The 17,170-nt window shown below is 41.4% G+C and overlaps 1 protein-coding gene across 1 annotated transcript in view; it reads right to left on the bottom strand.

Moving 5' to 3' along the window:
- The window catches only part of DENND1A (DENN domain containing 1A), a gene marked incomplete at its 3' end in the record, with an annotated part of 1,241,355 nt that overhangs the window by 1,017,655 nt on the left and 206,530 nt on the right, over positions 1-17,170 (bottom strand). Inside the window, exon 3 of the mRNA XM_089664905.1 lies at positions 1,314-1,357. Coding sequence (XP_089521031.1) covers positions 1,314-1,357 — 44 coding nt within the window. The remainder of the gene's footprint in view (positions 1-1,313; positions 1,358-17,170) is intronic.

Here is a 17,170-nt window from a genome sequence, read left to right as displayed (position 1 = left end):
CAGGATCAAAAAGTCTTTCTAAACAGTGCAGAGAATTAACCCCTTAGGTTCCACAGTGAGTATAACTAGCATGTTTTACTAGATATACAAACTGATTTTACTGTTGTGGGTTTAGTAACACTTTTTAGAGTGTTACTAAACCCATCACAGTAAAATGTGTCTGTATATGCATATATATTATATTATGCTGGCCAGGCAGAGGGTCTGGAAATATGCAGCCTCATAGGACAGTCAGAGAATGAAAACTCCTCCTACAAGATTAATCAGCGCTTGGCTGGACACTGACAGAAGTCACAAGACTACTATATACTGCTGTTGAGAATAGGTATTTAGCAGTTTATATTTACTTAAAAAATTGCATTTCCATGTACTGTGGAGATGGTAAATGCAGGGTCATAGGTTAAGTAACACTTTAAATTGTTGATGACTAAGTTAAAAAGTAAGAATCATGATGGCAGCCCAGAAGCTCTTGCCTTCATAAACAAGTCAGTATTGGCCGTCCCCAAACGTTCTTGAGAGGGTATATTTATAGATACAACTACGCAAGAGAGGACAAGCCATGCTTAGGGCAGGTGAAGGCCTGTCAATGATCCTCATCGAACAACAAAAAGAGAAAAAGATCAATTTATCAACTTATAAACAGCATTAAAGGTGCACTGCATGTTAGTTAATGTGTATAAACTTGCCTGACTGCTTATGTCATCAAGCATGCCAAAAACATATTCCAAATTTTCTCTGTACCTTGGCTGTGGAACCAACTCATGCCCAACAAAGCACAGCTAGGCATGGGCGAAGACAAACAATAAAGATAAAAGATTATTTAAGGTGGCAAAGAGCAATGCAATAAATGCAGTATTTAGCCCATAGGTCTTACGGCTTGTCTGTGGTCACAAATCCAAAATACACGAATTTGCATTGCATAGCTATGCTTTCTTCCAACCCTTTTCAGGAGGGTAAATAAGCATTAATTTAGAAATTAGAAACACAACATATATAGGTATCCACATCATTACTGAATTTTTTGACAATTATTTTGACACTGGTAAACATGCATTTTAAAATGATTGAAATGTATGAACCCTCTTCTTCAAACAACATGAAAATATAGGGATATGAACTAATACTTTTCCTATAGCAATGAGCTCTGACACCTCGCTCAGAAGTGCTGTACATCTTTCAGATTCAAGCATTCAGACTTTCACCTGTGTTTATTAAAGGACACCAGCAACAGCACATTAAATAACTATGATGGAAAAAGATGTGGTGTCACGTTAGAAAAAAAAAGGGGTAAAAATTAATTAAGTATTCCAAACCTGGTCACTGAAGTCTTCTGGGAAGATCCTCTGCAGCTCAGGATCTGTAAATAATTGACAGATAATATTAATTGGCTTTGGATTAGTGAGCAAGCAGAGAATCATACATTAATATTTGATCAGAAGATGATAGAAATCCTGGCAGGGGATCCTGCGAGGGCAGCCTGGGTCTGTGTAGAGTAAAGCAAAGAACTCTCTCTGAGATTCTCCCTTTAGCCTTCCCCGAAACATAAAAAAGAGGAACAAAAATAAAAGTAAAAAAGAGCTGCGCTGCCCCATTAAATGTAAACTGTTACCTGACACTACAACTAACCAGTCTTAAATTGACTTGCAAGGAAATAAGTGTTATCTTTTTAAAGAACACAGACTGTTGTCAAATGGCCAAGAGAATCGCACAGTGAGAACTAAATGCTGTATTCAGTGCAAGGGGGGTGGGGGAGTATCCGTAAGCTTGTTAACAGTCTTTTGATTTAAAAAGGAGACACAAATGTATGCAGTCATAAGCTTAACATGGCAATGTATGTAAACAGCTTTAAGTGAATCTATAGAGAGAAGGTATATTTTTCTAATTTGGCACAGGGTAGGAAAAAGCCAGAATTTTTAGCATGTGTATATAGCTGTGGTTGTCAACATTGGGGACATTCCCCCCATATTTGTGCTGGTGGCCACTGTCACTCCGCTGTCTCTCTGAGATAGGAAGTAAAGAGAAATCTTCCCAACAGGACACAGAAAGCAAACAAAAAAACACTAACTGGTTAAAATACTAACTGGTTAAAACTATCTAGCGTGTCTGTTAATAAAACTGAAAGAATGAGAGCAGAGTTCTTAAAATCTGTTTATGCCAACATGCACCACATGGTCAAAGGTTTGTGGACACCTGACCATCACAACTGTATGAGCTTACCAGCCATCTAATTCCTATACCATGAAGTTGCCCCACCCCTTTAGAGCTATAACAGCCTCCACTCTTCTAACAAAGGCTTTCCACAGGTACGGATGTTGGGACGAGAAGACCTGGTTAGCAATCAGCATTCCAAGTCATCCTAAAGGCGTTCCTCAGACCAGGGGTGGACTGACAACTCATGGGGCCCCCGGGCAATAGGGGATCATGGGGCCCCTGTGTTCATGCCCAAACTCAAAAAAGCCTATGAAAAAGGTACCAGGGGCATCTCATGGGGCCCCCTACTGACCCCGGGCCCTCTGGCAGTGCTCCAAATGGTCAGTCCGCCCCTGCCTCAGACCATGTCTTCATGGAGCTGGCTTTGTGCAGTGGTGCACAGTCATGCTGAAATAGTCCCTAAAGCTACAAGGTCAGAAGAGCACCATTATCTAAAACGTCTTAGTATGTTGTATCGGTAACAGTACCCTTCACTAGAAATATGTAAAAGGGTTGTCAACATACTTTTAAGCACATTGTGCAAAACAATGTGGTCTCATTTCTGAGCATTCACACAACTGTGACATGCCCAGGGTACATTTACACTTGCAGATGCACCCACACTGCTATTAAATGCGAGAACCCGAGCAATGGTTCCTGCAAAAAGATGCAAGTAGGCACCCCCATTGAAAGCAACAGGAGGCTGCCAGCTCTCGCAGCTACTCACATGTAATCTCTCATGCAGCCATCACATGCGAGTGATGGGCCCTGTATGCATCTAATAGTGTTGGGGTTCTTGCATCTAATCACAGTGCGGGTGCACCCTATGTGAATGGGAGTGATTAGCTGCCAGAGCAGCTTCTATTGCTCTCAATATGGCTGCCTCTCACAGCTAATCATGGCAATGAAAGCTGCTATCATTCCAGCTGTATTGATTATATTTTCACAATGGCTGCATCACCCCCTAGCCCCCCCTCCCCCATGCCAAAAAAAATAAAAAATAAGACATCTTAGATTTGGGTGGAATCTGCTGGGCTAAATCTCACATTGGCGCTGTCCATGGGCTCCAAAAAACAATGCACATATCAAGTCCTATCTAAGACCTGGCCCCGATGCTGTTTGTTAAAATATTGCATATCATTATTTTTATTTTCTTATCAAAGCTTCAGTTGAAGCTCTAGACTTCTCTTCAAATGCTTGCCAGGTTAGTCTTACCTGAACTGGTGAGAAAGGAATTTACATATAACGATGAATGAGCCAAACAAGTATCTCAACCCCTCCCTGATCAGACAGCAGCATCAAGATGTGTCAATGTCTGACAGCAAACAACTTTTTGAAAGGTTTACTTTTTGGAAAGCCAAAGCTGTGAATCCAGTGTCATAGGCATATTAAATTAAAAAGAAAACATTTGGCACCACTCTACCCGCACCTTCAATGCTTGTAATACTCTGTTGTGTGGTATGCAACACCTCCCTTGGTGCAACTTCAGCTAGCACCCAAAGCCAGCATCCATAGAGAAGTCTTTTATTTCCTTTAATGAAAGCATATTGCAGAGCGTAAAGTCCAAAAAAGTATAAAAATCACTAGCTTTCATGTTTCATCATAGCCAGGCCCAGACAGGCCATAGGGTACACCAGTATTTGCCCGATGGTCTGGGGCTGCTAGGCCACATGTCCAGCCCCAGACTGGACATGCAAGAGGGAGGGGCCAGCAGGGGTTGGGCTGTGCTGTCTGCTCTGATCACATGCCCTGTACTCTCTGGACCCATGCCCGTATTCTCCTCCAATCAGCGGATCCTCAGCATGTAACTGGCGTCCAGAGGACATGACTCGGACCAGTGTCACTACCACCATTAGACGGACCGGGGCCAGCTCCATGGACTTCAAGAGCCAGAGGGTGCAATGCTACAAGGACAAGAAGGGAGGCTATCGGCAGGTATAAGCAGGCTCTGCTTGAGCTGAAGGGGCTCCCCAGGGAGGAGGACAGTGCAGTTGGTACCCAGCCCAGGTACTCAATGTCTGAAACAAAGAGAGGGAAGGGAGCGGCTCCCAGGCATGGGAAAAGATCGTGCTCAGCACATGAAAAGCGCTAGTAAAATGCTATGTTACCAGTCACATCTGTGTGCTGCATTTTTATACCATGTGCTGGGTGTTTGAAAAGTCCTGCTTGCCTCATCTTTAACACATTTTGTGTAGGCTGTCCACTGCATCTGCAATCCGTGGGCAGAAAACCTCTATCAAGATGAGGCTCTTGTGTGAACGCCAGCTCGATTTAAAAAAATAAAATAAATAAAATACAATTGGCTGCTTGGTCTAAAATACCCGGGCTATTTTTCTTGTCCAAGCTCAAGCCTGGACATAGCTATATGGATTTCTCGAATATAGATTATAGTGGACACTTTTTGTCAAAGTTACAATGTATCAATGTATAGAAACATATGGTTAGCTTGAAGACAAATGTTACAAAGGATGGATAGGTATCACAGCTCCTCCAGTCACCCCCCCCCCTCCATCATTCGCTCCCTCACCCACATCTTCAATCTCTCCCTCTCCACTGGCACTTTCCCCTCCCCTTTAAAGCACGCGCACATCACCCCCATATTCAAAAAACCCTCCCTTGACCCCACTGACCTGAACAACCTTAGACCCATCTCCCTTCTACCATTCACTTCCAAGCTCCTTGAGTGCCTGGCCGACAATCGCCTAAGCGCCCACCTCACTGAAAACAACCTCCTTGATCCTCTACAGTCTGGCTTCCGTCCCCTACACTCCACCGAAACCGCCCTACTTAAAATCACCAACGACCTGCTAACCACCAAAGCTAATGGCCATTACTCTGTCCTCCTGCTCCTTGACCTCTCCGCGGCCTTCGACACAGTCGACCACCCTCTCCTGCTTACTAAACTGCACTCCCTTGGCATCAGGGACGCTGCTCTCTCCTGGTTCTCCTCCTACCTATCCCAACAGTCCTTCAGCGACACCTATAACACTGCCACCTCCCCTCTCTCCCCCTCTCTGTTGGAGTCCCCCAAGGCTCTGTCCTCGGACCCCTCCTCTTCTCCATCTACACCTCCTCTCTTGGCAAACTTATACATTCCCACGGTTTCAATTACCACCTCTATGCCAACAACACACAAATTTACCTCTCCACCCCCTCACTCTCCTCCCGCATCACCCACCTCCTGAACGACATATCAGACTGGATGTCGCTCCATTTCCTCAAATTAAACCTGTCCAAAACTGAGCTCCTGGTCTTCCCCCCACTCCGCGCCCCCCCCCCCATCCTCTCCATCACTACTAACAATGCCACCATCACTCCCACCCCACATGCCAAAGTCCTGGGTGTCACCCTGGACTCAAACCTCTCCTTCCTACCTCACGTCCAATTACTATCAAGATCATGCAGGCTCCACCTCCGCAACATCTCCAAAATACGTACATTCCTCACCCCAGACACTATTAAACAACTCATACACTCCCTCATTATCTCACGCCTGGACTACTGCAACTCCCTTCTCACTGGCCTACCCAAACAAACGCTATCCCCACTCCAGTCTATCCTGAACTCAGCGGCTAGACTCATCCACCTCACCATCCACTCCACATCCGCCACCCCCCTATGCATATCCCTTCACTGGCTACCGATTGCTCAGCGCATCAAATTCAAACTGCTAACTCTGACCTACAAAGCCATTCACAATGCCGCCCCAAACTACCTAAGCGACCTGATACCCAAATACTACCCTACCCATGCCCTTCGCTCCTCACAGGACCTCCTACTCTCTAGCTCCCTGGTCTCCTCCTCCCATGCCCGATTGCAGGATTTCTCCAGAACTTCCCCATCCTCTGGAACTCCCTACCCCAATCCATCCGACTGTCACCTACCCTCCTCACCTTCAGGTGCACCCTGAAAACCCACCTCTTCAGGGAAGCCTACCCCACCCACACCTAACAACTGACCGCCTCCACTCCTCCCACCACTCCATCCCCCACAGCCATTTCCTCCTGTACCACTTCCCCTCCCTCCTAGATTGTAAGCTCAAAAGAGCAGGGCCCTCGAACTCCTTGTGTATTGTATTGTTTCTGTCTTGTCTCATGTTCTGTCCCCCTTGCTATTGTACAGCGCTGAGCAAACCCTTTGGCGCTATATAAAAACTGTAAAATAACAATAATAATATGTAAATTTCACATTGAATATCCAAGGTAAAGAAAAGGTTCTCTAAAGCCCTATTCAATCCTTTTCAGGCTTATATTCCTCCAGTAACTCCTGTAGGTGTATGCTATCTGGCAAGAAGGTCAGGAGGCTCAGACTAGATTCAAATTGTTGCAGTACATTAAAGCAGATTACTTCATACATTGACTTTGGTTGTGTTAAGGCAGCCCCAATCATTTTAACTAATTCACCACAATGGAGCTTAAACTTTTATTTATTTATTTTTTTAACAATGCAGTCCATTACAAATGCACAATATTCACATCTATGCACTGGTGTACCATTCAGAATAGATGTATTTTATTGTGCATTGCTTTACAGCGTGTTACTGCAATCCATAGATGATATTTCCCCCAAATCTCACTTAAACCCACAGGTGTTTGCTAATCCAGATAGCTTTCAATTATTCATTAAAATGAGTATGTTAAAGAAGGCACTTGAATGAATAATCAACAGATTTGGGATTAGAATTATATGTTTGGATGAAATATAAATTTTATAACAGCTAGAAGTTCCAGCAAGTTACAGATTGGTGGATTCCATCCAGATAATTTTGTAATTGAGGTTTTAAAAGGCGAAGTAAATAAGCTCATATTTTTACTAGAATCCTGACGCCAAAGTAATAACTTCAGAATCATACATATTAGTCTCTGCTAGAGTTTACCATCTAATGCCCATGACAGACACAACCACACAATATTATCTTTGATCAGAAGCCAGTAAACACCAGTATGTTTTTGGATTAAAGTAACACACAAGAGCAGTAGAAAAAATCCCTATGCAAACATAGAGTTAAGTAATGTAGCCTGTCCATCCCTAGTAAGTACTGAACCTCAGGACAATGGGATGTGAGTGTGTGAATATGCATGTGTTTTCATACAAATAATTAGCAAATTAATTTACTAACAAATATAGACACACAAAAAAATGCACTCAATTTTAAGTATTGTAAAGCATCCAGAACGGCCAATAGCTGGGATCTAAGTAAAACCTTGGTGCCAGAGGGCTTGAATGAGCCAGAAGAGTAAAGCAGTTCAAGCTGAATTAGCCTCAGACACCTTCTCCTTCTATATCATAATGCTTGCAAATATGTGAGCTAAGAGTTGCCTTGGGACACATCGCTAACAGATGCAGACTTCATAGCTCAGAGTTTTGATCATCGTGTCTGGGTGAGGCAATCCTACAATCTTTACAGCACACTTCATTTTGTCGGGTCTGTAGCTTAAGGGCAACTGAATTCTTTCATGAGTAATTTTAATGTTTACATGTTCCTCGGAGTTGGCTTGAATACTAAGTTTTCATAGGCCAAATTTGTTTTATGAGCATGTTAATGCACGGATGGTTCCCATTGTAAACCTAAAAGCATGAATTCTACCAATAGTTACATTTTTTAAATAAACAGAACAGAGTGGCTGGGAATACAGTCAATGCCTGCCGTCTCCTGCAGTCATTACTGGCTCCCCATTAAATTTTGCCTTATTTACAAGCCTTCCCCCCTACTTTTAAATTCCGCTCCATCCCTCAACATATGAGTCACTTATCCCCAGCTAAGGACACCATGGCACTACACATATTCAAGAAACATATGAAAATGATCTTAAATATGAACTACAGGCCGCAACTATTTACTAATACACACCTAAATATACTTTATTTATATATATACATATATATATATATATACACTATATTGTCAAAAGTATTGGGACGCCTGACTTTCCACGCACATGAATTTTAATGGAATCCCAGTCTTAGTCATTAGGGTTAAATATTAAGTTGGCCCACCCTTTGCAGCTATAACAGCTTCAACTCTTCTGGGAAGGCTGCCCACAAAGTTTAGGGGTGTGTTTACAGGAATGATTGACCATTCTTCCAAAGGTGCATTTGTGAGGTCAGGCACTGATGTCAGACGAGAAGGTCTGACTCGCAGTCTACGCTCTAATTCATCCCAAAGGTGTTCTATCGGATTGAGATCAGGACTCTGTGCAAGCCAGTCAAGTTCCTCCACCTCAAACTCGCTCATCCATGTCTTTATGGACCTTGCTTTGTGCACTGGTGTGCAGTCATGTTGGAACAGGAAGGGGCCATCCTCAAACTGTTCCTACAAAGTTGGGAGCATGAAATTGTCCAAAATGTCTTGGTATGCTGATACCTTAAGAGTTCCCTTCACTGGAACTAAGGGGCCAAGCCCAACTCCTGAAAGATAACCCCCACACCATAATCCCTCCTCCATTGTTGGCACAATGCAGTCAGGCAAGTACCATTCTCCAGGCAACTGCCAAAATCAGACACGTCCATCGGATTGCCAGACAGAGAAGCGTGATCGGTCACTCCAGAGAACATGTCTCCACTGCTCTAGAGTCCAGTGGCCACTGCATCTGCCGCTTTGCATTGCACTTTTTTCTATGCGCATTTGCATACAGCTGACGTGAGGTTTTTATCTGCATTTGTCCTGTGAGGTCACTTCCTTCTTTCCTTAGGCATCTATATGCACTGTGATGCGTTGCAGTGTGTTTATGTGCACATACATGTGCTTGTAGTGTGGAAAAAATGCAGCACGCTCTACTTTTTTTTTTTTTTTTTTTGCTGCACTGCACTTCAATTGTGTAAACTATGCTCATAAGATAACCTGGATTTTGGACTGTCTATGCAGTCGGACTGCAGTCAAAAATACATCCAACTGCAGTGTGAAAGGGCCCTAACTTTGCAGCATAATGTATATACTAACATGTCCCTCACAGTCAATCTAATCTCCAGTTACTTGAACCCTACCTAGGATATTGTAACCTGACTGGTGGTAAAAAATGCAAAGAGAAAAGAATTTACACAGCATATACTTCAGGAAGTACACTGTCAATAATGATGCAGGGAATAATTTTTGGCTAAATTTAGTGGACATTCAGACTGAAGCATAGTCAGTGCCTTTATTTAAAGCAGAATTCCATTGAAAAACATTTCTACACTGAGTGGAATGGAGGCATACTAACTGGGAGCATAAAATTACAGCTCTACCAATAAAAGGACAAGCAGCATCACTTTTGATAAAATAGTCCTTTATACCCCATTGAGAGTAACCTACAGTGGGGAAAATAATTATTTTATCCCCTGCAGATTTTGTAAGTTTGCCCACTTACAAAGAAATGAAGGGTTTTTATTTTAAATGATAGAGTCAGAATAACGCAATACAAATGTTATAAATTGAGTTGCAGTTCAGTGAGTAAAATTAGTATTTGAACCCCTAACAACCGACAATAATTCTGGCTCCCAAAGAATGGCTATAAGCTCATGTGGTACACAGATTAGTCCTGTCAATTTAAGAAGGTGCTTTTAAGGACAACTCGTTATGTGTATAAAAGACACCTGTCCACAGAATCTCTTTCCTAGAGTCACACCTCACCTTCATGAGCAAGACCAAAGAGCTGTCAAAGGACCTTAAGGACAAGATTGTAGACCTTAGTGGGAAGGAGACAATTGTTGGAGCGATTATTCGCAAATGGAAGAAAGACAATATAACCATCAATTTCCCACGGTCTGAAGTTCCATGCAAAATTTCACCTCATGGGGTAAGGATGATTATAAGAAAAGTGAGGGATCAACCCAGAACTACTCGGGAGGAGCTTGTGAATAATCTCAAGGCAGTTGGGACCAGTGTCACCAAACAAACAAATACTAATGTATTACAATACGCCACCGAGGATTGAAATCCTGCAGCACTAAAGAAGGCACATGTAAAAGCCTGTCTGAAGTTTGCCAATACACATCAACATTATTCAGAGAAGGATTAGGAGAAATTGCTGTGGACAGATGAGACCACAATTGAGCACTTTGGCATTACCTCGACTCGCTGTGTTTGGAGGAAGAAAAATGCTGACTATGACCCTAAGAAGACCATCCCTACAGTCAAGCATGGAGGAGGAAACATTATGCTTTGGGGCTGTTTCTCTGCTAAAGGTACAGGCTGACTTTGCCGCATTGAGGGGCCAATGGACAGGGTGATTTATTGTAAAATCTTGGATGAGAACCTTCTTCCCTCAGCCAGAACACTGAAGATGGGTCGTCAATAGGTCTTCCAGCATGACAATGACCTAAAATATCCTGCAAAGGCAACGAAGGAGTGGCTCAAGAAGAAGCACATTAAAGTCATGGAGTGGCCTAGACCAGGGGTGGGCAACTGTGGCCCTCCAGCTGTTGTAGAACTACAAGTCCCATGAGGCATTGCAAAACTCACAGTTACAAGCATGACTCCCGAAGGCAGAAGCATGATGGGACTTGTAGTTCACCAACAGCTGGAGGGCCACAGTTGCCCACCCCTGGCCTAGATTTTAAAAATACCAATATGTAGCGCTGTGTGCCAAATCAAATAAAATAATTTAAAAATGCCAATGTGTTATTTTAAAATAACCAAGCAATCAAATAACGTGAAGCTTTTAAAAACACATATAACTAAATTTCCATAATTAAATTGATTCTCCCGTGAAAAAAAGTGTCCATATTCAACAAAATCTTTTGAATAGTGTATCCACCACCACCACTATAAGCGGTCTCTTACCTAGATCCCCAAATTATAGTGGCTCAAAAAGGCATGACGCCGTATAGATCCCGGAGCTGTGGTTGATCACCATACAAGATTTTCTGATGCAAAGCTATCTTCCTTTGATTTAGCTCCCAAGGACTCACATAAAAAAAAAAAATTTTCCATAGTGATGTACCGTAAAGAATTCATTGTTATAAAAACAAAAATTCTACTCACAAAATTGAATGGATAAAAACACATGCACAAAATGCCGCTGGTGCCAGTCACGGCTAGCGAGGAAACCTGACGTACGTTTCGTCCGAAAGGACAGTGTCAAGGGGACGTGGAGTGGGTTAGCCAGTCTCAAGACCTTAATCCTATAAGAATTTTATAGAGGGAGCTGAAACTTCGAGTTGCCAAGTGACAGCCAAGAAACCTTAAGGGTTTAGAGAAGATATGTAAAGAAGAGTGGACCAAATTCCTTCCTGTGATGTGTGCAAACCTGGTAACCAACTAGAAGAAATATCTTACCTCTGTGCTTGCCAACAAGGGTTTCTCCACCAAGTACTAAGTCATGTTTTGTTTGGGGATCAAATACTTATTTTACTCACTGAACTGTACTCAATTTATAACATTTGTACCATGAGTTTTCTTCTGAATTTTTGGCTGATATTCTGTCTCTATCGTTTAAAATACACCTATGATAAAAATTATAGACCTTTCATTTCTTCGTAAGTGGGCAAACTTACAAAATCTGCATGGGATCAAATAAATATTTTCCCTTACTAACCTCTAGTCCAGCTTTGGGTGCATCCTGCGCATGCGCTCCACTCAGCTCACTGATTTCTCAGGCTAGGGCTGTATTCCTAAGGATTGCTGGGCCTGCTGTGAGTAAGGGCTTAACCAAAGAAAAAAAACAAGAAAACAAATGCAGCCACAACAGTTTTGTAAGTAAGGAATACACTGTTTTTTTTCCCCACACAATCTATTACAGTTGTGCTATCCAAAAATGAAGGAGAGAAGGCTTAAATGTTGAACTTTTAGCTTTAAAAACAGGGTAAGAGGTTCCATAATAAGGAAAGGGCTGTACAGCTAAACAACCAATCTTGTAATAGGTTATGAGTGCCCTCACAACATATTCATCCCAATTAATAGACAAAATGGAACTTCCAAGGCCTGGAAGTACCCCAGGGGAAACAGTTTTGAAGCAATTATGAAAGGAAAAGTATAGCAGGCATGAAGGAACTCTTGAAAACGAGGGGATAGCAGGGTCAAAGTAACTCAAGTAGTGTAGAGAACACCACACCTGAAGGATGAACAGAGTTTCTACCACGTAACATCTAAAGTGTACTCAAGGAAAGAACACTGCACACCTGTTTAACTAGTTCAACAACACATAATCTAGGAATCAGTAAACCTGCTCTGAGCCCCTGCCTCATCCTTTGTCAAGGAACGAGGGATAGAAAACTCAAACTCCTTATGAAGAGCACTTTGCTGGTTGGGAGCAATATGGATGGAAAAAGAAGAAAATTTCCTCAAGAGGCTGCAGACCTCAGGATGAAACCATCCAGCACAGAAGGCACTTGTAGCAGGACACTTAATCCATCCATGTGCTGCTTGTCTTGTGGGATATAGGGCCATCAAGTAATGTATACCTTCTGCCAAACAAAAAAGGAGGAGCAAGCATGGGTAAAACTGTCAAGACTCAGCTGAGGAGATCTGGAAGGCAAAAAAAAAGTGACAGCAGAAAAAGCACCCTCCCAGGAAGCAAATGCAAAGTAGCAGTCGAAACTTCTTGATCCTAAGGGATTATACGGATGTCTCCCCTTGAATGCAAATACCCTGACACCAAAAGGAGTCTGATGATACTTGAAAGCCCCTTAAAGAAAGGAAGATAATGACAGAAAAATAACTCCTAGATACCCAAACTCTACAGAAAGAAAAAGGGCAACATTTTTGGCCATGTAAAGGAGGGAACAAAAGTCCACTAGAAAAAAAATTGATCCAAAATCTCTTGCCATAGGTGAATCAAAGGTATTAGTAGAAGATCCAGGAGAGGCCATCTCTATGCACGTCCTACAGGAGTAAGGTCCAGCAGAAGGACTCGGATTGAGGGAGTCCACCAAACAAACCGTCTTCAGGGAGAGACTTCTAAGTTTTACGCATTGGGGATGCCAGGAGAAGATGCTAGGGCAAGCGTCAACTCCACTACTTGAGCAGGTACATCTGGGTTATGCTGAATTTAGAGCTCCTTATCAGAAAGATGAACAAGCAGAGATGGGTCATCATAACCTTGTGTAACAGGGGATTACTCTGTAGAATGTTAGGACTGGTGGTTAGTAAATACTACAAAGGACTTAATAGTGCCCAAGATATGAAGAGGGGTACAGAGTGTGGGGAACAAGTATCAATGGATCCATCCTTAAGAATATCCTTATCAGGAGACGAGGGACAGCTGAACAAATGCTCAAATTGAGTGATTTAGTCTAATAGCTACCAACTGGAACTTCAGTGCCTAAAAGTAAATAAACAAAAAGCAGCCCCCAACACCCTCACCCCCCACTTAAATAAGAGAGCAGAGGAGTAAGAGACTCTAAAGTTTTGATTCCTACAGTTTGAATAGGAAGAAGGCGTGAACTGCCTAAAAGCAGACTAAATCTAGCAGTAATGGGGAACTCTTGAGAGAGGTCATCAAAAAATGTCAGCAGTGTATCAAGGATATTGAATAAAGCCAATTAATAAACAGAAATGTCAAAGAAAAAAAAGGGCCAGAAAAATAAAAATAAATGAAGGCTTATTTCTATCAGAGCTGAAGAAACAGGAATCCAACCTCCAGGGACACTAGCAAAAGACTGAGGCATGCTGGGTACAGGAGTGGTTATACAGAGGCTGGCCTTTGACATGTTTTTTTGTTTGTTTTTCAGAGACTCAATTCCTGTGTTGTTCTGACTATTCCAGTGCATCTAAGCCCCAGAAGTGAGAGGTCTGAAAACTGCTATTAATTTGTCTGACATTATGCTGATAACACAAAGTACCATAACCGTTTAACAAAACCCTGTAGTTTATAGGAATGTTTGTGTTTTATACAATACTATTATGTATGCAGGAGACACTATGTGTTATCAACCTAAGGTCAGGTAGCTGGCAAAGCAGCAATTGACAGAAGTTTTAGGATTCACATGGGCACAAACAACATAAAATCCAGTCATTTTTCCTGCATGGGAGCTACAGGTGCTGTGTACAGCCACCCAGAAATGTTGGTATATGGACATACGACCCCTTGTAGGAATGGTTTACAACCACTGTTGGTTTGTTTTTTTGTTTTTGTCATGTTGGGAAGATTTCCTTTTACAGATTTCTATGAATACGTCATCAATTTTTACAGCCTATAAAATTCATGAATAATATTGAATGTTGACAGATGTCAAAGAGTGTATAAAATGCAAACATATAAAATAAAGGCATTTAAATAAAGACATTTACATTGTATTATATCTTTTCTGTCACTCTTTTGTAATGCTTCAATACATAAAAATAATCTTCACAAATGTTAATACATATGTATTTAGCTACTTGGAAAATCAGAATATCCTAAAATTAATCATTTAATTTTACAAACGTATAGTTATTTGTAGGAGTGGTTCTTTAAACCCTAGAAATCTAGATCTTTCACAGCATAGTTGTCTCCAGACATTAAATGCATGTATTAATTCATCATTAAGAATAAAATTATTACTGACAGAGGCATTGGTTTATTTTCACTTTTCAAAGCCAGACTGGTAATTAAATCATCTTTATGGCATGTAATTATCCTGTAAATACTGACAAAATTCACATTTAACATTTTGCATTAAAAACAAACACAATACATTACGCATTACTCAAGAGGTATCGACTTTAAAGCTAAGAAAAGTTAGTGACACTGTATATTACATATTGCACAAATAACCACTTTATTGCTAAGGAAATAAAGTGGAAGATTAGATCATTCAGTAAGAAGATAGGTGGTTTAATATGATTATGGAAAATATGCCATAATAAGATCAACAGTATATCATACAGGTTATGAAATGCTATTAGATGCACAAATACTTCAAATCCTTGGTTGTAAGCACTTCCAGGGGATACAATTAATATACTACAACACACAGCATGCAGACCTACAATGTCAACCATTCATTTCTGTTAAACCCTATGAGTATTATGGTCATACTATGCCCCTTGTGTATGTTCCTGTCTTGACTGGCTGCTAACATGACAGCCAATGTCCCAATGGGTACGAAGATGACATAGATGATTTTGCTTCCCTGGATCACATAATAGCGTCCTACAGTAATTGTCCATTGTAACAGTGTACTGTAGCAAAGCTAGTAATGTATATGGACTGAATATAATTATGCCTAGAAGTACTAGTGCCATATCCCAATCATAATCAAGGACACTATAGTTACGTACATTAGAGGACTTTGTAGGTGCTATATAAAGAGCATCACAACGCATATGTTCATGAAACTTTTTTTACACTTTTATACAATAAAAAATACATACCATGGGTCCAGTTAGACTGGCACCTCTGTGTATTCCTTCTAACATAAAATAAGAAGCACATCCTAGCTCAGGTCTCTGCAACACTTAGGGGTTGATTTACTAAAACTGGAGAGTACAAAATATGGTGAAGCTCTGCAGAGAAACCAATAAGCTTCCAGTTTTTTTGTCAACGCATAAAGCAGAACTCCAGGCAAAAACTTCTTTACATGTCCTTGTTGCCGATATCCTACCCTCAAAGAATATGTCATCCATCTTCTGGTTCACTCAGTAGTCGCTCTGAAATAACCTATTCATTTTCAGATCAAACCGTTAATTCCAAGTGATTTCCTGTTTGTAAGACCAGTGGCCGCTATGTCTCCTATTCCCTCAGCCACTGGTCTTGGCACATCCTTTCTGTAGTTCTTTCACCAGGAAGCAGTGATGTAATTCAGCCACACTTGCAGTGGTGGGTGGACCGGGACTCTCATACACATTCAACACGTACAGGCCTAGTGTACACACACATTCACTACACTGATGTAATCCCTGCTGTTACACCTCCTCCTGGGCAGAGCAGACGCGGTTATCCATTAAATTACAGAAACGACTTCCTGAAAATTCAAGCAGGCTTTTCTCTTAAATGGGAAAGAATTTCACAAATGTATTAACTGTTTAGTGTTTTGTGCAGGGTGGTGTACTAATGGGTGATTGTTTTGTTTATCCTGGAGTTCTTTAAATGAACAAGGTGAAGTTAGAAGCTGATTGGCTACTGTGCACAGTTGCACCAGATTTTGCACTCTCCAGTTTTAGTAAATCATTCCCTATATCTAAAAAATGGTTCAACCTTTACATGTCAAATACATGATACACATGAATCTCCAATTTGTCTGGAGATATGGACAGCGGTGGAGTTAGAGATAATTTGCAAACGATATGTTTAGTTGGCATACAACTTCTTCAGGGGTAAATAGGTGGGTCTTAAACTATAACATATAAAAACACCAATATTAGACCCAAAAATTAAAATTTAAGGTCAACCTTCACTCAAATAAGAAAAATGTCCCTATTCTTCCTCTCAAACCCTAATACTATTGAATTTTTTTTTTTTTTAATGAGGAGCGAGTACTTTTTTTTTTTTTTTACAGGTACCTGCTTCTCCATCATCAATTCTCATACAGACCATACATATATCATTAGAAATGAAGATTTAACCTCCCTTACTGAGAGATATGGAGCTTTATTTCATAGTTATGACCCCTCTTCAACTTTACAACAACAGATCAACAGCCATGAGGACCTATGAGATGAGGATTTCAACTTTAGGTTGTCACAATGCAAAATTCAGTGATATTATAAAATAGGAGCTCACGACGAGCTCAGGCATGTTCAGATCCTAATCCAAACCCACCTGAGTGAGCCTGCCAGGAAGCTGTCACCTGTACTGGAGCCAATCATCTGTGGCCAAGTCATTCCCAACCCCGCAGTTACACACATACAATAGGTGTGTATCCAACAGGATTTTTTCAGCGGGTCCTGGCCAATGATTCATGGCCAGGACCTACTGATCGTCTGTGTCCAATCACAGTCCAGAGCCCTGTGCAGACAAACAACACAGAGCTTTATACAGGGAGACGGAACAAATAGATTTTTAGAAAAATCAGCAGATAATACACACATTAAGATTTGTTAGGCACATACCTAACCCCTTGATTACCCTGGGATGGTAAC

Source organism: Staurois parvus, unplaced genomic scaffold (genome assembly GCF_062004578.1).
Source record: "Staurois parvus isolate SC_StPar_1 unplaced genomic scaffold, SC_StPar_1.0 ptg000002l, whole genome shotgun sequence".
Lineage (NCBI taxonomy): Eukaryota > Metazoa > Chordata > Amphibia > Anura > Ranidae > Staurois > Staurois parvus.
Note: the sequence above shows the minus strand (reverse complement) of the source record. Positions and strands in the feature narration are given on the sequence as shown.